Raw genomic sequence first — 23073 nt, 5'->3', positions numbered from 1 at the left:
GTGTTTGTTTTTAAATGAGAATATCAGAAAACGAGTCATTTCCTGGTTACCACATAATTTCAGGTATAATGACACTTAATTTTCAATCTTTTCCTCATCAACTGCTCGCACAACGATGGACGCCCAAACAAAATACTGAATGAATATAATTATAGTGTGCCTCTTGAGCATAGTGTGAGTTATTTAGTCTTGATCTGATCTTTGTGAAGAAACCTTTGAAGGCTCCCAGGCTGTCCGTAGTCTCTTCAGCAAACCTGTATATGTGTAAACCCGCCAGCCACAGCTGCCACACATCGCTTTCAGAGTTTTTTACCAGATCGAGTTCATTTAGTTTTCATTTTCTATCTAGAACACAACAGATCTAGAACACAGACCTCATTCATCAAGCTTGCTTACGCACAAAACGGGTCGGAAAACTGCGTAAGCAACTTTCCACGCAAACTTTGGGATTTATAAAAGGAAACGTGGCGGAAAAATGTGCGCAACTTTAATTTGAGTAAGGACCTGGCTTACGCACACTTTAAACGTGGAGAGCACCTGCAGCGCTGCTGCTGAGAAGGATAAATTTATGAATCCCAGCAGCATTATCACTTGTAGCGCTTTGTGTTCACACAGAACAATAGAACACAGAACAATAGAACACAGAACAATAGAACACAGAACATTTTTCCGCCTCACCCACAAGTACCTACATTTCTGCTTGGGAGAAATTGCGCTTCCTTGATCTGCGGTCGCCGTCGTTAATGGTGGAGCGCTGCAACGAGCCGGCTTCTGTACATGCATGAGATCCACGAGGCACTTTGCATTGACCATTTATGGCAGAAAGTGGGCGTGGTGAGGGCGGGACGTGATCCAGAAACACCTGAGAACCTTTCTAGGAAGTTTGTGATTTATAAAGCGACGACTGCGTGAAGCTGCGCGTACTCCATGTTTTATAGATCACAGTCCCACTTGGTGTAAGTACATTATTTTTGCTGAGCTCAAGTATGATTTTAGGAAGAATTCTACAAAATGTTTTACAAATGAGACCCCGGGTCTTTTCTGAAGCAACAGAATACTTAATTACTAGAATACTTTGTGTCTTTCTAAACATTTTCCACATATAGAGCACAGCTTTGTTTGCTTGGTGAAACGCTGGTTTGAAACATTGATAATTGCCATTTATACTTTGTTATGCTTCTTTGTTCATTTAAACATTTTCAGATTTTTCCACACCACTAGTCTGCGCTGCATGTGTCCAGTCATTGGTCGGCTCTGCGAAGGCCACGGTTCTAAAACTATGGGCGTTTCTCAATGTCAAGGAACCTCGCCTTGATGTCTTGGTCCCGCCCCGGTTGCCTAGGAGATACGTCATCAGGAGCCGGCAAGGCGTGTTACAATGTTCATGTTCTACCGAGACATCTGCTCTACGTTTGTTAGCCGTTTAGCTAGCTGAGCGAGGATACACGGGAGGTGTCTTGTAGCCTGGCCTTGGTCAAAAATTACCCAGAATACACCACGGTATTTTCAAAAGGATGGCGGATCAGAAGCCGGCAGCTACTTTGGGGACAAATTTCAAGTTTAAAAGTAAGCCAACTAATTTAAAATGTCTTTTATTTTATTTTTTTTTTAGATCCAAAGAAGTTATCTATGGTTGGTTAGTAGTTGCAGCTTCAGTGGCTAGCGGGTAGTAACTCGCTTATATTTTTTATTTTATAAACATATACACAGTTTATAAAGTAAAAGGCTTGTTACATATTTATATTCAAACTAATACGTATAAATATAACGTTATCTCCCGTGTCACGTGATGTTACGTGACCACCGTGGGAGTCGCGGTCACGTGATGCAAGTCTGTTCCATTTAACCGTTTTCTTTGACCAAGGAAGGACCGTGTCCTCGCAAGACATCGCATCGTGAGGCCAGGCGCCTCAACAAGTTGAGTTAGAAAAGTTCTCCAAGACTGAAGGAGTCTAAAGTCTGGGAGTGCTTCAAGCTAGCTTGGTTCCCAACAGGACAATCTGGAGGCAGGAGCAGAAAGGAAACACGGGAGCTATCGAGTCGACAGAGACGACAAACCCGCCTAAAGCTGAATGGAGTTCTCTGTGAAGTTAGGTTCTCTGTTGGAGATTCTAGTGTGTACGTGTCCGTGGAAAGTTTTAGGCCTTTTAGTTCATCATTAGTTTTTTTTTGTAAAAGTTCTTCTGAGTTGGCTCAGGCCATGTTTTATGTCCACCTTCCATCATTTTAAACATAAACAGTGGAGATAAAAAAAGGTTATTGATATACCCTGAATTCATTTACAATGCAATATGATCAGTACTATGGCGATCAGAAAACCTGGACATGTTTGATTTGAATGCTCAAGAATTATTTTTTCATGCATAACTTTTTAAAATCTTGTAATATTTTTGTACTTTTTGGTAAACGATTAACACCAAAGCTGACTGTGAAAAACAAAAAGTATTAAAATTAAGACATTATTTATCTTTATTGAATATTAAATAGAAAATAGTAGTGTCAAATCTTCTTTAGTTGTAAATATATGTTTCAGATCAGTGTTACCATAAAAGAGTGGACTGATTAGATGAACCATGACTGAATGTTAATTGCCTATGAAAAAAAATGGCAAATTTAGCTTTTTCATGACACATTTTTTAAGGAATCACTCTAAATGTGTAACTTTACAACTTACTGACAGCTGTGTGTGTGTGTGTGTGTGTGTGTGTGTGTGTGTGTGTGTGTGTGTGTGTTTGGGGGGGGGGGGGGGTCTTACTGAGAAAAAACTGCACTTTATCTTATCTTTATATTACTCCATTAGAAGACATTTAACCAGTGTGTGAATGGGTGACTGTTGAGTTGTAAAGTGCTTTTGGGGGTTGCAGAACTCCAGGAGGTGCTAAATTCCATCTTTCAGTTCTTTTTAAAACACAGAAAAGGTTTATTTACCTGCAACGTTTCGTTTGCGGCTGCAAACATCATCAGGCTGACGCTGATGGTGGCGTCACTTCCTTCTCCGTTTATCTGCGGGCAGCAGAGGACGTTGTCGCCCTCTACTGCCCGCTCTCCCCTCTCCGACGATGCAGTCCCATGCGTGGTCCAGCGTGTAAACTCCGTCGTCTCTGTTCATGGTCCCACATCCACGTCTCCTTATCTCGATTGCTTCTTTTATCCATCTTTTGTATTTCTGTTGTTTGGTGGTTATGATCCGTGTGTTGTCCCAGTCCATTATATGGTTTTCTCTTAAGCAATGATCTGTTACGGCTGACTTCTTTATTGTACTTTCTGCTTCTTCTTTCGCTGCTCTTGTGTGTTTTCTACTTGTTTCTTTCTCGCACTCCTTTCTGTGTTCTATTGTTCGTTGAGTTGGCGTCCGGTTTCTCCTACGTATGTTTTATTGCAGAGTTTGCATGGGATTTCGTAGATGACTCCACATTTTTGTCCAGCTGGTATCTTGTCTTTTGGGTGTACTAGTCTGTTTCTAACTGTTGTGTATGGCTTTGTTGGTGTGTTTATGTTGTGTTTTTTCATTGTTGCTCTTATTTTTTCCGTTATCCCTCTGATGTATGGTAGGGTTATCACATCAGCCTGATGATGTTTGCAGCTGCAAACGAAACGTTGCAGGTAATTAAACCTTTTCTGTGTTTTAAAACGAACTGAAAGATGGAACTTGAAACTAAACACAGCAAGAACACACCAAGGATCCAGGAGGTGCTATGCATACAGGTCATTTCTCATTTACCCCTTTACTCAGTCTGGTGCCCTCCTCCTGCATGCACGTGCACACACTCACCGCAGCCCATACACATACTCACGCACACCTTTTGTCTGCCCTCTGCGCAAACATTGAATTTAAGGACAGCAGCCGTCTAAATGATCAGTTCAGTTTTAATATTTGAACTACAACAAGCAGCTCTGTTCCAGCAGCAAAGGCATCAGATGACAGCCCATTAACCTAAGGGCTGATGTATATAAGAACAAGGCCTTTAACACCGACACACGCTGGATCTCAGGTGTGTTTTAATTCAGTTCTATCAGGAGAAGCTCCTCTCTGCAGCAACAGCTGTCACTGGCATTGTGGCAACAATCCTCAGGGCCACCATTCATTTTCATTTCATTCATTTATTTATTTATAAAGCACCTTCTACCCCCTTAGCAGAGGCCCACGGTGCAGAAAAGGACATAAAAACCCGAGTGGTAATAAAAAAACATATTGAATAAAAATCAGACAAATAATAGACAAATAAAAGCAATTTTAAACTGCGATGCGATGCAAATGATAAAAATATGAAAACCCAGTGTCAATGTTGGGGGAAAGCTAGTCGACAAAAGTGGGTTTTAAGGCGTGATTTTAAATCCTGAAGAGACTGTTGGGGGGAGCTCGTTCCACAGTGTAGGGGGCATTACTGAGAAGGCCCCGTTCCCCCTTGATCTTAGTTTAGAGCAGGGAACCTCCTGCAGCTCTTGCTCAGCAGAGCGAAGGGCACGAGAACGCTGCAGCAGTTCAGCCAGATGTAGGGGAGGGCTGCCCTGCAGAACCCTGAAAACGTGGAGCAAAATCTTAAATCTGGCCCGATAAAACATAGAGAAGCCTTCTTGTACCGGTCCGGAGTCTGGCAGCAGAGTTCCGGACCAGAGCCGTGAAGTTGCTTCCTGACTCAGCCCAGCATACACAGCATTACAAAAGTCAAGGCAGGACATGATAAAAGCATGGGCCACCGTTTCCAGGTGGACTCTTGACAAAGAAAGGCTTAACCTTGGAAAGCCATCTAAGATTAAAAAAGCATGCCCAGACAACCACGTTTATTTGTGCGATGAACGAGTGGCTGCATCCATTTTTACCCCCAAGTTGTGACCACAGTCTTGTTATTTTGAGCCAGGGAAGCAAGATCAACCTCTGCACCTGCTCTAGCTCTTTCACCATGACCTCAGTTTTGGATTCATTTAGGAAGAGGAAGTTAGCAGCCAAATATTGTCATGTTCTGTGTCCCTCTGTCCCCAGCCTCCTCCTGTACTCACTCCAGGTTCTCCTCTTGTGTCCCATTATTATCTCCAGCCCTCTCTAGACTTCCCTCAGGTGTCCTCCTAATCACTCCCTGATAATTCCTAGTCAATCTTATTTTAGTCATCCTCATCCATCTAGTTATTAGTTGTTTATTTTTGCCCTCAGTCTTTAGGTTTCGTTTTATCCGTGTTTTATAGGTTAAGATTTATCTGCCATCCTGCTGGTTTCTTTCCCCTCATTCAGGTTATTGTATGCGCCTGCCTTCCCTCCAGATCTCACTCCTTACACCAGTCACCTGTTCCCCTGATCACCTCCCTCTGTGTTTAAAAACCCTGTCTGGTCCTTCAGTGTTTGTCGGTCCATCGTTGTGTCTACGTTGTTCTGTTCCCTCCCGAGTTTTGCCCGAGTCCGTGCTCAGTTGTGAGCTTCTGTTTTGTTTTTGGACCGCTGGATCACGCCTCCTCCTTTAAATAAAGGATTTACTTATTTACATCTGTTCCTGTCTCGTGTGCTCTGCGTTTTTGGGTCCAAACCTCCTGCTCAGCGTGACATCTATGACTTAACGTCTGTTAGACAGTCCAACAATGCAGACAGAGCCTCCTGTCCCCCAAGCAAGTGGCAAGTAGATTTGGCAGTCATCTGCATAAAAATGGAACTTAATGCCATGACACTGCAGGACGACCCCAGGGGCAGGAGGTATAGCGTAAACAGAAGGGGGCCAAGGACAAAGCCCTGAGGGACTCCCCATATGAGACTTTCCCATCAACACACAAAACCTCCTCTCATCCACATAGAACCTCAGCCATTGACGGGCCACCCCTGTAATCCCCACCCAGTTCTGTAAACGATCCAAATGAATGTCATGGTCCACCGTATCGAAGGCAGCAGTCAAGCCCAGTAGCACAAGGACAACAGCATCACCATAACCTTATCACCAGCTGATGTTAGCTGATGGGGACCTCTGTAGCCCAACTCCACCTTCATCTTACCAGAGAGGTGAGGTCAGTCAGCAGGCCTCAAGGAGCCTTGAGAGACTCGTCATGAACTTGAGGATGTGTTGACGGGTGTTGGCGTCCTCAGGCTGCTGAGTTTATGCTGTCTGTCCATTCAGCTGGAAGCAAATCAGACACGTGTAAATATAGATATTAATCCTTCAGTAAGGTCACACGGTGATGTAGAAATGACAGGACATCAGGTATTAAACACACCTGAATGGACTTCAGCTGTAACATGCTACATTTCCTGGAATTACAAGGTTGTACCATTCATTAAAGAGCAAGTCACCCCAAATCAACTTTTTTTTGCTGATAAACTATATACAGTAAACCAGCATCTAATCGAGCTGTACACACATAGTCGTCAAAAATGTGTCACTTTAGTTAAAATTCAGTTAAAATTTAAGTATTCTGCCTAACACTGTCGGTGCTGCACCGTCATCAGGTAAAAACTCTGCACAAACGTTGCAATAATAAGAAGTCAGCTTAGTTAGTCATAAAGCACCCCCAGGACGCTAACCAATAATGTCATGATGACATCATCATTACTGTAATTCTGTCCTTGTCCCAGCTCCTCCTCCAGTAAGGTTCATGCTTAAAAAAGAAAATATTTGTTTTCCTCTCTTCCAGTGGCGGCTGGCCAGTAGAGGGCGATAGGGCGCCGCCCTCCCAGTTTCCCCAGTGTTTTTAATTTAAAAAAATAAAATAAAATAAAATTAACAATAATCACATATTCTAAGTCAATTGTGTGTTTTGTAACAAAAATAAATCATATATATATATATATATATATATATATATATATATATATATATATATATATATATATATATATATATGTATATATATATATATATATATATATATATATATACATATATATATATATATATATATATATGTATATATATATATTTCTATATTGGTCTCTGCCGAGCGGTGGACGCTGTGTGCTGTGTTTCAATCGCCTAAAAGGGACGAGACCAGTCGTCCAATTGCTGACAAGAAAATCAAAGGGTAGGAATGGGAATGTATCCAATCAGCGTCGACGTTGTTTCAGAAGCATGAATGGGCGATAGAGCTACCGCCAAAGGCTTTCGTTAGTGCTCGGTAGAACTCGGAGATTCTCGACGCCAGCACGTTTTTGGTGTGACTCGTGACGGTCGTGACGCAGACAGACAGGGACGCCAGTGAGCCTAGAACCAGCAGCAGCATGGATACCGGATCTCAGCAGCCACTGAATTCAGTTCGGTCTCTTCTCCAGTATCCGTTCGAGAGGAAATGGTGGAAATACTTAATGTCAAAGAGCTTGGACCAGATCAGCCCGACGTAAAGATAAGCCAGCAGGAGGAGGAGAGAGGTAAACTGTACACACGACGCTTCTGGGAAGGCTTGGCTAGCTGGATGCAATCACGCTAATGCGTTATTTTGCTTTCCGTGTTTGTTATTCAAAACGACTGGGACAGATGAGGCATGGATGAGTCAGGAGTTACAGACATGAAACATTTTTCTGAGAAGGTGAAGAAACACGAGTTATCCCGGGCGCACATGGACAACACGGTGAAGCTAGCTATGCTAGGCAGAGCTAACATAGCCATACAGCTAGAGACGAGGGACGCCAGCTTGCAGTGAAGAAACACAATGAAGAAGTGGATCAGAACCGGCACATTTTGTCCAAGAGAGAGATGTCAACACAGTGTATGAGCACAAGGATGACCTCCTCAGATGTTTCCAGATGATCAGAGACTCGGATGACTTTGATCCAGTCACTGAGAGAGAGGCCGGAGGCTTTGTGAGAATGCTGGAGGAAGAAGATTTGGGCTTTCTGCTGGCATTGTGTCACAAGATCATGCCACATGTGGACATGCTGTTCAACCAGCTGCAGAAGAGGAACACTGACTCTGTCTCCATCACAGGGGTCATCCAGAGCTTCACCAACAGCATGCAAAAGATCAGGTACATACTTGTTTATTTAATATTATTGTGATGAAATTCTCCAGTATGTTAGTTTCACAAACAGTAATGTGGATGTGGACCATATATGGTCGTGTTATTTTATGTGCAATTTAATGCAGTATTCTTCAACCTTGGTCCGCAAGGCAGCGTGCCAATAGTCAGACACACGTGGATTAATCCCTTTGTCCAATAATGTAAGACAGGAAATAAAAGAGCTGTGCTCAATTCAGGAAATAGTGAAGTTGTGCACAAAGCTCAGAAAGCACAAGTTTGTTTAAAAATAAAAAATAGCACAGCCCCACCAAAAATATTTTTCACCAGCCGCCACTGCTCTCTTCTGTGTATTAGCTGATTGTAAAAGGGCATTGTGTGTATGTGATTTGAGGGTGGGACGAAGAGTGTGTGTGTGTGTGTGTGTGTGTGTGTGTGTGTGTTGGTTTGGTGCAGCTTCTTTGCCTTGTTCAGTTGTTCTTCTGTAACGCCGTGGTTACAGCCGACAGTAACCGTTTGAGTCCTTCAAAAAAGTGACAGCTGTTAATGACTCTTGTCCACCATTTCGGCATACAGCCGGACGCGACGATACATGCATTTTATTAACGTTAATTTTTTTATTGTCCTGTAACTTTGCGCCCTGCCGAGCAGATTTTCGCCCCAGGCGGCCGCCTGCGTCGCCCCAGGCGGCTGCCTGCGTCGCCCCAGGCGGCCGCCTGCGGCGCCTGTCGGCCAAACCGGTGTCGGTGCCAGATCGGCTCGGGGTCATGCTGATGACGTCACATTACGGCACTTTCACACACAAGTTTTGGAAAGACATCAGCAGTTTTGCTAATAAATTCTTGTTTAACACCTAACATGTTTTTATTTATAATTGTTATTTGTTATTAAAACACAACGTTATCATTGTTTAGTAAAAAATGTGAAACTACATGAAACCAACATCAGACTGCTAAAAACACAACAGTCCTTATATGTGAAGCCATATCTGTTTGTGGAGTTCGTCTGTATATTGCCTTATTTGTTATGTAAATTCATTCATTCATTCATTCAAAATGTTGCTTGCTGTCTTATCAATACAGTTCTTATATTTTATTTTATCCCATTTCATCAAAACCAAGAGCTTTTGAGGGTCACCGTTTATCAGTTGATCTCTTTGCTTTTATTTTACGTTTCGTTTGGAAATTCGGACATTTTCTCTGAAAAGTGTTGATTTTTGGACTACAGGACTACAACGGCTAAGACTACAACCATAAATTAATTCTGACCAATCAAAATCTTCATTGTCAACGTGTTAACATAACTTTTACGAACGTGGTATCGTAACGTCTGAAAGTCTTACGTTCAGCCAATCATCTACTGTGACGCCATCAGCAGGCGCAGGACCCCGAGCCGATCTGGTACCGACACCAGTCCTGAGGCAAGGCACTGCGAGTTAAAAGGATGTGCAGGTACAGCGCATAAGGTGCAGCATAATAAACGTTCATTCAAAGGCTGATGAACACATGAAGTTTTTCAATTCTGAGTTTGGTTCTGAACCGGGTTCTACCAGCTGACTGCTTCCTAAGGGTCTCGTATGTACAGTAAGGAGCTGGTAACCAGTGCAGTGATTTCAGAACAGGAGTGATGTGTTGGGTTCTCTTGGTTCTTGTTGAGACTCTGCAGCATTCTGAATGGCTGCAGTTGCTTCAAAGCTTTTATTAGGAAGACCAAAAAGACCACTGCAATAGTCCAGCCTGCTGGTGATGAACACATGAATGAGTTTCTCTAGGTCTTGTCTGGACATGAGGCCCCTGAGTCGTGCTATTTGATGAAGATGATAAAATGCTGGTCTAGTTACAGCCTTAATGTACCGATGAAGCTCCGATCTGAATCAATTATGACACCAAGATTTCTCACCTGGATCTTTGTCTTTATGCCTCTGGAGCCACCTTATAACCTCCATCCTATCCTTCTTATTTCTAAAGACAATAACTTCAGTCTTGTCTTTGTTTAAGTGGAGGAAGTTCGACTTCATCCAGATATTCTATCTTAATGCTCTTTTAGGTGTTTTATTTGTATGTATTGATTGTGTTTTATTGGTCTTTGTATGGTTCTATGGTGTACAGCACTTTGGTCAGCTCACGCTGTGTTTAAATGACGTTTTATAAATACATATGGTATGGTATTGACTTGCTCCAAACACCCTAATGATGAAAATGGACGGACCAAACTGGATGTGGTGTGTCATGTTATACACTCACCAAAGTGAACTACACAGCAATAATTACGACTATGAAGATTCTGCAGAAATATCACTGAAGACTCAAAGGAGAGTTGAGTTTTAGGTTAATACCGCTACATGTTTTGGGCTTTTTCTCTTTATAAATGTGAAAGATGTCCACAACACTGCTGCTGAGCACCAGTAAAGACACAGAAATAAGTAGTTGAGCCTCATTAGCCTGTAGATGGATGGCGGCGGTTTGGTGAGGACACACTCCAAGCTGTAACCCCTCACTTTTTCAGACAGCTAGTGCAGAACATGGCTAACGGGAGCTCAATCAATGCACTAGGTGTGTGTGTGTGTGGGTGTGTGGGTCTTGTGCCTGACTGTGTGTGCATTTGCCTCAAGCGTGTGCATGTCCATGTCTGTGTGTGTGTGTGTGTGTGTGTGTATCACGCTGCTTAAATGCATATTGATTGTGAGGTGTAGTTTAGTGTAACTGATGGTGCGCTGTGTTTTAGTTAAATTAAGTTTGGCTTACACACGCAAATGATGACAGATGAAGTCAGCTGAGGGTTGATTCATTGGAGTGATTTTCAAGAGGAGCCTCGGGACATTCTTCAACTGTCGGGAATTAGGTCTGATGCATTTTGGGTCTTTCTACCTGGTCGTCATGGCTACCATGGGAGGTGGGAAGACAGTCAGGTCTGGTGTTTGACCGGGACTTACTAGTTTTATCCTCTCTCATACAGACAAACATTCTCAGATGGTCTAAGTGTTTGTATTTACCATAAGCTCACGTTTACTCTTTGTTTATCATTCTCATCGTCTCTGATACCATGGTGTCAATACAAAAGATCAGTAACTGGTTCATCTTGACAGCAGCAGTATTGTAGATGGTATGTAAGACCTTTAAACCCAACACATTCTCACACCCGTAGCGGCTAAAACTGACAAAGGGTGACCAAGCGTTGCTTTCCGACACCCGCGGTATAACGGAGATTTTCGCTAATTGTGACCTTTACTTTCTTGCTATTTAACCTTCCCCTCACCCCCATCCCAACCTTAAGCTACTTGCAAAACTTTGTTTCTTGTTGAATCGTTCTTCTCAAACACGGTTAACGGGAAATTTAGAATGAAAAACTGGGTTAAGGTTAGTATGGGGCGCGGGGAAGGTTAAATCGCAAGAGGTTAGAAGTTAAATGTCGGTGAAATGCTGGTTTTACCGCGGGCATCGGAAAGCAACGCTCTGGTGCACCTCCCGACGCGTTTGAGCTCCCAACACATCGGAATCAAACGCTTGGTCACCCTTCGTCAGTTTCAGCCGTTTTGGGTGTGAAAACGTGTTGCTAAACCAGAGACAGAGTGACCACGGCTGGTGTGTCTCGCTGCTTTGTCAACTTCACCTACTGGTTGATTGTATATATCTATCTACAGCTTGCTAACATGTTGCGTTCATTTCGGGGGATGCGCACAAACTGTGCTTTAAGTCAACGCAAGTTACTCGAGGCAGCCATTTTAAACACTTGTACTCATTGTTAAAGGCACACTCCAGTATCCCCTTGTGTCCGTTTAGTAGAACCAAAAGCGAAAAAGTTCTCCTCTTTTTAACCCTCTCAGGCTCAAAATAAGTTTTGATAAAAGGACGAACAACTAAGTCCTTCAGGGGTACCCCTGAGGTAAAAAATGCTCATGATATACGTATGTGGAGTAACCAGGTAGGTAGGTTTTAACTGTTGCAAATCTGCAACGCCTGCCTCCAGAGGGTTAACAGTAGGGCTGCAACTAACGATTATTTTCATAATCGATTAATCTGTCGATTATTTTTTCGATTAATCGATTAATCGGTTTGTTATTGTTTAGCTATTTAACCTATACAAGTGATGGATGCATTTCAGTTAAGAACAAAAAAACATAAGAGAATTGTGCAGTTGACTGCAATCTATTTTATTGCACATGAACACAGTCAGCAGTATAAAATGAGCTAAACAGTGCAAAATATCAGTCCAGAATAATTTTTAGCATTAGCTGGAAGCCTGCTCCTTCCACCATGGATAGTGGCCTCATGTCTTTTACCAGCATGTTTAGAATAGAGTTTGTAAGTGGTATGAATTGCTGGGGGGTGAGTGTCTTCTTCCCCATGTAGTTGTCCATCGTTGCTTGTTTTTTTCTGCATAAGAAACACAAATAGACTGAAATAAGTACACATATAAAATAAAGCAGCACACACACTACAACACTAAATCAATATTTTATTATTTGAATTAATTAACAATATACAGTGATCATTTATTTTGAGGGTTACGTTCTACAAAATAGCCCGCAACAGGAGATATTCAGAAAAAAAGTAAAACATTTTTACTATTAAAAAGCTCTAAGTAAGAAGCTCATGAGGTTTTTACTTTGAGTCGGGAGTGTTTAAATTAGCCAGAGAAATGTGAAAAATGTTTATTTTGTGTAATACTGTTTAAGAAACATGATAAAAATGTGTTGTGAGGCGTTTTACAGCGTTAGATAGTAAAACAGCCTTTTAATAGTAAAAAAATGACTTTTTCTGAATTTCTCCTGTATTTAAAAATTGAAAGTGTACAACTATGCCGCGTTATATTCACCTGGACACAGCTTGTCTGTATATTTTTCTCCGCGGAGTTGTCCTTTTTTGAATGAGGAACATAGTTATGGGTTTGTGCCGTTTTTCTCTTAACGAGAACATTCTTATAAACAGACGTGCTAAATTTGGCAAGCGCATGATACACAACACGGAGGAGATTCACGATTGCATCTAGTCAATCAGAAGTAGAACACCGCAGACTGACGCGGCAAAAAAACATGTTTAACATCCACTATAACGAACTCAGCTAAAACACTAAGTCCAGCTTGTTTATTTTCTGTTACTTACCGGGCTGGCTCTTCCAAATGACGGCTCACTTGACCGCGGTGCTCTTCCTCTGCTGCATCAGCCCCCACATGCTTTCGTCTCAAATGTGCTCCCATACTCGTGAGGTTTTTGTCCGGGGTTTCTCTTCAGTTTTGTCGCTTCTATTTTTCTTCCGTATTTCCTCTTGTTCCGCCATCTCTCACAGCAAGATGAGCGTCAGTAACGTGATACGTCATGAAAACCGAGGGCACCCATTGGCTCATTTCTTCTTCTACGGCTCCACTGGTAGATCAGTGGCTCATTACTGCCACACACTGGCGGCAAATTTAACAGCTTGTAACCGATGTCAGATTGTGGTAAAAAATAGACTTTATGCGGTAAAATATGATTATTAAACAACTAATCGATGACTAAAAAAGTTGTTAACTATTTTAATAATCGATTATAATCGATTAAATCGATTAGTTGTTTCAGCTCTAGTTAACAGCTTAATCTAACTGCTGAAATGTCTCCCCAGCCTTCATTAGTGTCTACCAGTGTTGAAATGAAACGAATCAGCTGTTCGATCAGCGATCTAAAACATGTAGGAATTCGTGCTGAAAGCCAATTCCAGCGCCAGGTATGTCCAACAAATGGTGGTCTGCCACTCTGAAGTTGCAAGTGCAATATTCTGGCCACAGGAAGTGGTGGCGGTCTGAGTAACTTTTCATTAACTCTGTAAAAGGTCAAGAAAATTATTTTAAAATACTGTATTGACCCGAATATAAGACAAGGTTTTTTCTTAATAGAAAACAATTTTAAAATGCGTGGTTGTCTTATAATCAGGGTCTAAGCATTACACGCCCGTAACAGCAGAGGGCGCCAGGCTGTGTGTTCTCAACAGGAGGAATAAAAGGAGACCAGAGGTCCAGAGCAGAGTGGACCGAAGGTGGGGCAAGTTAACATACTAAGGCAGAGTTACGCAAATTTTAAGATGAAGGTGGAATATTCAGCAGAGGTGTCAAACATTGCATGCATAGATGCCTTGGATGGCAGTGAGAATGACGTTCTGGGAGGAGTCGGCAGGTGTAGCGATCTGATGGTACACCTGGACCGCAGCAGCACGAGTGAGCACAGCCAGGAAGAGGGCGTCTGAATAAAAGCCTCATTTGACTTTTGATTTCATGTCAGCAAAGTTCTGATAGTTAGCATAAAAATAGTATTTTTGCTCAGTATTTGTTCTGAAATTGTCAATTTTTTTTTCTGAAGATTAGTCTTGGAAAGGGGGTTGTCTCATAATCGGGGTCGTCCTATATTCGGGTCAGTAGGGTAAGTTACATAGTATGGCTCAATAAGGATTCACCAATACCAGTGTGAACGGGACATAACAGATTGTACAAGATTTAGCAAAACAGGTAGATCAATATTACTCATACTTTTGTTTTAATAGTAGTGACCATATTTAGAAGTACTTTTGGGTTTGTCCTCAAAACTTCATTCATCACGAAAAAAAATTCTAAAATATTTGGTCACTGGTTGAGATGGTTTCTCTGAAACTGTCCTGAAGGAACAAACATGACATGTTAGGTTTTTTATAATAATATATAATAATAAATACTAAGTGCTGCAAATGGCAGTTTTAGCACGATTAAAGGTAACAATAGATAATAAAGATTTTATAGTTATCTGTTTTGTGAGTAAAAACAATCAGGGCTTGTACCACGATACTGGCAAGAGAGAACCAGCTCAAATAATTCCTGTTCCAGTAAATAACGAACACAATCTACGCTGCATCTCACATAAACACATAAATCCTCCATACTCTGTTAATTCAATCCTCCCTGCTCTGCTTTTTATCCTCCTTGACTTTCTAGATTTGTCTTTTATTTTCTCCGAGGTTTTTGTCTTCTATCACTCTTTGTTCTTCAGTGTAATCTCTGTGTTATCAGAGTAAATCCATCCGACTTTTGCCTTCAGAAAAGAAAATGCTGGTATTTTACTCTTTTGTCCCGCTTTAGTTGTAGCACTCTGAGATAATGCTGTTCTTTCTCTGTGATGCTGTTGTAGTCAGATGATCGGTCCTTCTAGTCGGTTCCTAAACAAGTCGTTCGTGTTAGCTTTAATTTGTGAGCTTTTGTCTGTTTTACACAAAGATAGTTAAATCTTGTTAGTGTTTTTTTATCTTCCTTCTGCAAAAAAAAAGGATTATTGTTTTATTTTGTACAACATCCGGTGGTTTACGAGCTCCGATATAATTGGAACGGCCAAAATGATATTAGAATTGTTGATAAGCACCTAACGATGATGATTAGAGCTACTGATATACCGTCTTTTTAACAGAATTTTGAGAATAAAGGAGAATTCTGGGGCTAAAGTCACACATTTTTATTCCCTTTCTATAAATATCTACTATAAGATTTGTTGTCATATTTGAAAAAAAAACACATACCAGCAAAGCCATTTCTACATTTAGGTTTTAAAAATAAAGGAAACCCATTTTTTGCACAAGTGCCGATTCATTTTTTGATGGAATATATATATAATATGAAAAATAATTTAAGAAAAATGGATAAAAAATTACTGGTACTTTTCGTGTCATTCTGTTGTGAAAATATTAAACAATTATTCTGTAAAAAACTGAAACTCTTTAAAGCCGAAAAAGCAAATCTGCAAAATAAGCTAGCTTTTAAACTCAAACACGATCCCGGGAACTCTCTCCCTCCCGTTGGCTATCATCCCTAGGTCACGTCCGCTGAAACCGGAAATCTGCATTGCCAGGGGAAACCAGGAAGCGCTAAACACCAGTCGCCGTTTTCTAGGTCTGAACATCTTTTGTTGTCCGTGACCCCAAATGGTGTTTTTCTTTTTGGGACTCTGGTAGTTTGTCCTAAATTTGAAGTGGTAGCAGCCGGCTGTTTCTCCTTCTCTGATGTTACTGAGCAGAGAACCTCTCATGCCATTGGTGTTCTGTTGAAAAATGTGTGAGTGCGTAATGAGTGGAGGACCCAGGTAAACGCAGAAATGCGGTGGTTTGGTGAAACAGACAACTCACTCTGATTGGTTGTAACTAGGTAGGAAATGACATCAGCACATGTCCAAAAAAATAACAGCATTATTAACTCATTCACTGCCATTGACAACTACATTGTTAATGCAAAATTAACATCATGTTTATAAAACTGATCTTCATCCACGTATGTCGTTTTCGGCCGTTGCTGTGAAAAAAGTGAGGCGCCAACCAGAAAAGCTTCTGCAGCTCACAAATGGACAACGGATTGTGTAACAATGGATAACGCTAGAAACACGTTGATTCTTCCTGACGTAAGAAGTGAGTCTACTCATTCTTTTGGTAGTTTTGCCGTTTACATGATCATAGAGCACAATGTTCTGTGACTCTTCAAAAACTGTAAGAAAAACGCTAGTAGCCAGGGGCTTTCTGATCAGGAAACTTCTGGCAGTGAATGAGTTCAAATTAGAAGAGTTGGTTGTGAAGCAGAACGTAAACAAAAGCAAGTAAGCACCATTCATGCTGCTTTAAAATCGCTGTTACTAAACTCCAAACACCGAAACATGCAGCGGAAATCCCCCCACAACGACGTAACTCACTGGGCTTCGATGTCTCCTAGAGAACCGTAAATAATGATGCTTCATCTGGTCCACCTCACATTTTCCATCACACAGCAGCTCTCTCGGTCCTCCGAACGGATTAAATTGGCATACTTGAACAGAATAAAATTTTTAATGTTACTGTGGATCAGGGGCGGCGTTAGGCCCCGCTACTTGAGCTGAAGCCCCGGATGTTTCATGAAAAGCCCCGGATCTAAATCGCGGAAGTAACATGCAGTACCAAAGTCCAACAGAGAGGGAGCAGCTGGCAGTACTTTGCATACAGCCTGCCTCAGCCTCCACCACTGAAGAAGAAGCCCTTCAGCAGCCGGTGTCGGTACAGGATCTGCTCGGGTGCAAGATCGGCTCGGGGTCCGTCGACTGCCGATGACGTCTAAGTAGTTGATTGGCTGAACATGAACCTCACGTAATTACGTAATCACGTTACGTTGTTATCACGTTACGTTGTTATCACGTTACGTTGTTATCACGTTACGTTGTTATCACGTTACGTTGTTATCACGTTACGTTGGTCCAGGCAAATCTTTCTATTGGAAAGATGGACAACTTTTACAAAGAAATCCATCATTACCTCTTTGAAAATACACTTTTAGCATAGAGCTGCATATTAGGGCTGAACGATTAACTGCATGTGCAATAAAATTGTGATGTGACAAAAGGAGATTTTCTAATCTCAAAGGCTGCAATTTGGCAGCGAGTGGTTAGCGCAATGCTAATATACATGGAAAAACCCATAGGAATGCTAATGCTAATATCGCCGATTACATTATTACAAATTATGAATTAGAAACGTGCCAAATGATTACATTTGGAGTCTAATAGAAAGTAAAAATACCATCAATCAAATAAGTAGAGACGGGTATTTTAGTAAAGCCAGGAGATTTTCTAATCTCAAAGGCTGCAATTTGGCAGCGAGTGGTTAGCGCAATGCTAATATACATGGAAAAACCCATAGGAATGCTAATGCTAATATCGCCGATTACATTATTGCAAATTATGAATTAGAAACGTGCCAAATGATTACATTTGGAGTCTAATAGAAAGTAAAAATAACATCAATCAAATAAGTAGAGACGGGTATTTTAGTAATGCCAGAAAACTTTTAACTCCAGAGTTTTGGCTAGCAGCTATGAGCGTAACTGAACTACTCATGGACAAGACGTCAAAAACTCTAAACACAAAATACTTAAATAAACAGGACACACTTCTTTCCTGCAAATACAATTTCACAGGTGTTGCTAATACCTATGATTCTTCAAGGGATGTGCTCAAAGAGGAGTTCAACATTATGAATACAGTATAGTGTTTTATTTTACAAATACCATTATAAACACAAACTTACATCTTAAGAAACATTATTTTAATAACGAAACTGCTAAATTCTTTCCAACAGTATAGATGTGTAGTGTATTTTGTCCGAGTCGGTTTGCCGTACTTTGACGTCATCGGCAGTCGAAGGACCCCGAGCCGATCTTGCACCTGAGCAGATCCTGTACCGACACCGGCTTCTTCTATCTGCCTGAAACACATGAGTGAAGATGGACATAAGGACGTTTTTAGACCAAAAGTACGGCGACAGAACCCCAGCTTTGATGAGACTGGTGCTGACTCAGGTTTGTGAGTCTTATTAGAAAATATTTGTTGTGCTGCTGGTTAGCCTAAAGTTAGCTTACTATCAGGTAACGTTGTTGGAGAAAGAAAGGGAATATTTACTATCATCTCACACTAAACACTACCAGGAACAATACTCTGCCCTGAAAATGCTTAATATGTAGCTTCAGATTAAAAATTATGTGGTACAAGACAAATATATTTGATGCTGACTAGTGCGTGTCACGTTTGCGCGTGCGCTTGTGCGTGTGTTAAGAACCCGGATGTTCTTCAGTCCCCTGCTGTGGATGGTTTTTGGTGCTGATCACTCTGCTGAAGCTGTGGCGATATGCTGATGTCTGTGTAAAGTCCTGAAAGGGCTGAACTTGTATGGAGACACGGCGGCTGAGCGGACCAGGACACCTGGTCAGTTTCCCACTCGCAGAAATTGTAATGAAGTTCTGACAGCGGAAACATCCTTAATATTGTAATTGTCTGAGACTATGAATTTGGGGTTTTCATAAGGCGTCAGTAATATTCAACACAGTTATAACAAATAAATGCTTGAAATACCTGGCTTTGCATGAAACAAATGTATGTCATGTCTTACTTTTACTTTATAAACAGACGATGTGTACTTTTTAACAGGGCTGCGCGATATTAGGAAAACCTATGATATGTGATAACAGTGATCATTATTGCGATGACGATATTACTTGCAAAATAAATAACCAAAATAATCAAAAACTAAGAAATAAATAAATGACAAAAAAAAATCATAAAAATGAGAAAAGCAAAAGATGCGAGGAAGGGGAAAAATGATCAAGAAAAGGCGAACAGTGGATCCCGGGAAAAGCGGAATTAGCAGAAAGAGCAGAACAAAGCTAACTCAGGTGTTTGCTAACCTTCAAAATGAAGTGCCGTCCGCCTTGGGGGCGGGCATCTGACCTATGAGAACCCACCCAATTGGCCAAATGGGTGAAGAACTCTATTTGATTTGTTAAAAAACATCATGCTTCCGTTTGATGCATTATGTGTAGCAAACATTTGAGCTGACCATTCATTGCGATATTTATCTGTTCTTTGCGATATGCATATTGCGCATGCTGATATCGCAATAACGATATATTTGCGATATACTGTGCAGCCCTACTTTTTACCTTTAATCTCTGGAAATATCCACTATAATGTATTAAATGATGCCCAGTTGTTGAAAAATATTGGTGGCTTTGTAACATTGAACCATAAAAATCGGGTCTAATATACACAAGAGTGGGTCTAAGTCCGGGCTACGCCATATTTGACTCCATGTTTGCTTCTCCGTGAACCTGTGGGGAAAATCCACGTTTACTGATTTGTAACAAACATTTACAAAACGTTCTCCATTCATAAACGTTGTTTTACACATTTACCTCTTCGCCAGTGGTGAAAGTGTGGTGATGTTTGTCATTTTGCTGGAGGTTGAACGATCTGACGAAGTACTTGTTTGAAAATTGCGCTCCCAGGAATTTCCAGTTGCTTGCAATTATTTAGGTATGTACTGCCCCCTATCGCCAGGGAAAATACGCATAGTCACTTTAAGTGGAATTACTGAAACAAATGAACTTTTGCACAATAGTCTAATTTGTCCAGTTTCATGACAACTAGTTTGCCCGAAGCTGAGACTTCTCCGTCCGGGGGTTCACGCTGCCTTTATGATGGCCGTAACAGCTTAATGTTTTTGGGATACAAGTTGTCCAATAGCTAATGGCGTTAGTGCTATTTGGAGGTTTTATCTTTTGAATGCTGGACCTGACTTTGCCACTGAGTGACACCACGGGCCAACCTGTGCCTGTGAAGGAATAACCAACCGAAACATGTTCCAGGTCCCGTCTGACGTTTTCACACTGACCGAACACAAAGTCCTTGTCTGTCTGAATCTGTAGAAGAACAAAGCTCCTTAAGACAGGGCATCCCCAGCGTAGAGACCAGGTACGTGGGTGGCCTTGATGGTCTGCCATGCAAGAAGAGATGACGTAGAAAAAAACAACTTTTCAGTCAGGGCCTTTCCCCTCAACCTGCACATTCAGACAAGCAGACAGGACCAAGGAAAGAAAACACAAAGGATGAATGAACGTCCAACGCCATCATTTAAATATTTTCTTTGTTCTGACGTTTACTTCATTTCTGCTTTTACACCACCCCTGCTATCCACCGCCCCTTTCTGCTGATCAGAGAAAATAATGTGAACATTTAGCGGAAGTACTATTACTCTAAATCAGAAACATTCACGTAGCAGCGAGTCTGTATCATAGCTTGATATCTTTGATAAAGACCACGGCAGACTTAGCAGCTCATCTTTATGCAACGCGCCACGCTTGCATGAACTCCTGAGGGCAGCGCTGGAAGTCCTCGCTGATGAGAGGCGTCATGACAGATGAGTGCAAGGGCGAAGGTGAAGCTGTAGCTCTGGTGTTCCTCAAGTAAACAATGCAGCATCAGTCTACTAATGGAACAACCCTGGTGTTTCTGGGTTGTTTGAGTTCAACACTATAAAAGGAAGTAACTCAGGAGTGTATGGACAGGGTGAGAATCTGGTGGTACTACAATGGCCTTTTGTTTGTTTAATAGTATACTACATGGTCTAATTAACATATTTTAACATAAACCATAAAAATATTGAACCATAAAAAATGCACTTTCATCTGACAGAGCCTCAAAAATCATAGGAAAAAAAGTAATAGACCTTCTAAACCAGCGGTGCCCAATCCTGGTCCTGGAGGGCCGGTATCCAGCAGGTTTTAGTTTTAATCCTGCTGTAACACACCTGGTTTCTATCAGCAGGTGATTAGCAGGCTAGAGCCTGATGAGCTGCTGCACAGGTAATTCAGCCACTGAATCAGGTGTACTGGAGCAGAGAAACCACAAAACCTGCTGGATATCAGCCATCCTGGACCAGGATTGGGAACCCCTGGGGTGGCCAGCCTTTGGTAGTTGACCTTTAGCTTTTTGCTCTGTAGGGGTGAACGAGTAAGAACATTTATTTAAAAAAACATGTTGAAAATTTTGTACAAAAACTACTCTTACGAAGTCAAATGACTACACGAAGAGCAGAGCATCACTTCAGGGTTTTATTAGTTGTAGTTTTCCTCATTTTACATATTCAGTTACCCACTATCTGTTCGTAAATGTTAAATTAGAGTTCAGTGCTTTCCTGTAACAGTCTGCAGAATGAAAACATGAGGTGCTAAGTATGTTGTGCTTTCATGAGTGAAAATTCATGACTTAAAATTAGGGATATGACATTTTTTGTTCCTGATCTGATTTGATTTAGAGTATCCGCCGATAGCGAGTCCCTATCTGATACGTTTCAGGAAAGCATTGAAAAAAAGTTGTTGTTCACCGCCTCATTATGCAGCTGGACTGAGCGTGTTCTTGTGACGGAGCAGGCAGGTGGAGCCTCGGCTGACAGGCTAACCATCGTCGCTACCGCGCAGCTCAGGCGCAGCAGAAAACAACACGCATCTTTCTGTCAGCTGGCTCCATGTTTTTGTCTTGGTTCGCTGTGAACTGAGACTGTTAGGGGAAAACTGGGAATTAATAGTTTTCCGTTGTGCGTTTGTCTTTTAAACACCTTAATCCAACAGCTGAAATGTCTCCTAAACCTTCATTAGTGTCTTCATCACTAAATCAAACAAATCAGCTGGGTTCACGTGCTGGAAGCAGACTGCAGCACCAAGTCCACAGGCTGGCACTCAGAAGTTGCAAATGCAGTATTCTGGCCACAGAGGGCGGTGGGTCTCTGAGTGACATTTCATTAACCCTGTAAAGGGTCATTTTAGCACACACTGACTCAAGGAAATTATTTAGAAATATGGAAAAGTTGCACCCTTTAACTGTAGCAGACACACAAACACACACCCTTTAGAGAACAGCTAGCTGAGCTTAGCTAGCTAATCATTTAGGTTTCCTGCTTAAGTAAAGACTTCATTAGACAAACATTGTCTTTTAAACTAAATATTTGCTACGAACCATTAGGTAGTCAAACCCGTGATAGTTTTATGTATAAGAAACATTTTCCAGAAAGCCGGTTTGAGCTCAGAGGCCTCCCCTCCTACAGCTGTCGTATATAACTGACTGACCGCTCACATCACCCAGAGGGGATGAGAGGTGTCACCCTGGGAAATTTCTGCACTGTCTCTGGCATGCTATTAAATACTGTTTGAACTAGTGATGCACCGATATTAATATCATTATGGCCGATAAACGATATTTGCCGATACTGATATACTAACATTAACGCGCCTAAAATAATCACATTTTGTATAGAATGAAAATTATTAAAGCAGAATTTACGTTATGATGTACACATGCCACACACATCTACGCCTCTGACATGATTACAGTCACATGACTAAACCAATACACTAAGGATGCAACGATACCACTCTTTTCCAAATCGATACGATACCGATACCTGGATCTGAGTACTTGCCAATATCGATTACCGATACCGATACTTCTACCGCACAAAAACATGCAATGAATTGGAATCATGGTTTTGTTTTCTTCTCTGCTCTCAACAGGAAAAGACCGGGAGGTAGATAAAAATAAAATATGTTAATAGAAATGATAGCAAAACTAAAATATTAGGTGAACACAAATGACATGTTTTAGTGAAGCCACGTTGAAGCAACTGTATTGGTATCGGTTAACTTTTACCCTACAATACACATCACCCCCTCAGAAACGGATCAACAAATGGAAACAAGATGGAAAAAATATCAGTTGTTAATATCGGCCCAGTTTTATACCGATATGGTAAAAAATAACTAACATCGGCCGGTACCGATGCCGATATATTTTGCATCCCTAATTTGAACCACAGGAA

The 23073-nt window shown here is 41.4% G+C and overlaps 1 protein-coding gene and 1 long non-coding RNA gene across 3 annotated transcripts in view; one reads left to right on the top strand and one right to left on the bottom strand.

Moving 5' to 3' along the window:
- The window catches only part of aff2 (AF4/FMR2 family, member 2), a 332245-nt gene that overhangs the window by 37102 nt on the left and 272070 nt on the right, over window positions 1–23073 (top strand). The window contains exon 1 of one of the 2 annotated variants that reach the window (XM_070551862.1): window positions 6892–7935. The exons of the other annotated variant lie outside the window; for it this stretch is intronic. Coding sequence (XP_070407963.1) covers window positions 7715–7935 — 221 coding nt within the window. The 5' untranslated portion in view covers window positions 6892–7714. Of the gene's footprint in view, window positions 1–6891; window positions 7936–23073 lie in introns of those variants that run through there. 2 annotated transcript variants of the gene reach the window in all.
- Window positions 12059–13683, bottom strand: LOC139070720 (uncharacterized). The gene is made up of 2 exons (XR_011521192.1): window positions 13029–13683; window positions 12059–12299 (listed from the first exon to the last, which is right to left on the bottom strand). It is a non-coding gene; the product is annotated as an uncharacterized lncRNA (long non-coding RNA).

The sequence above is a fragment of the Nothobranchius furzeri genome, chromosome 1 (assembly GCF_043380555.1).
Source record: "Nothobranchius furzeri strain GRZ-AD chromosome 1, NfurGRZ-RIMD1, whole genome shotgun sequence".
Lineage (NCBI taxonomy): Eukaryota > Metazoa > Chordata > Actinopteri > Cyprinodontiformes > Nothobranchiidae > Nothobranchius > Nothobranchius furzeri.
The sequence above is the reverse complement of the archived record's forward strand: the minus strand, read 5'-3'. Positions and strand labels throughout refer to the sequence as shown.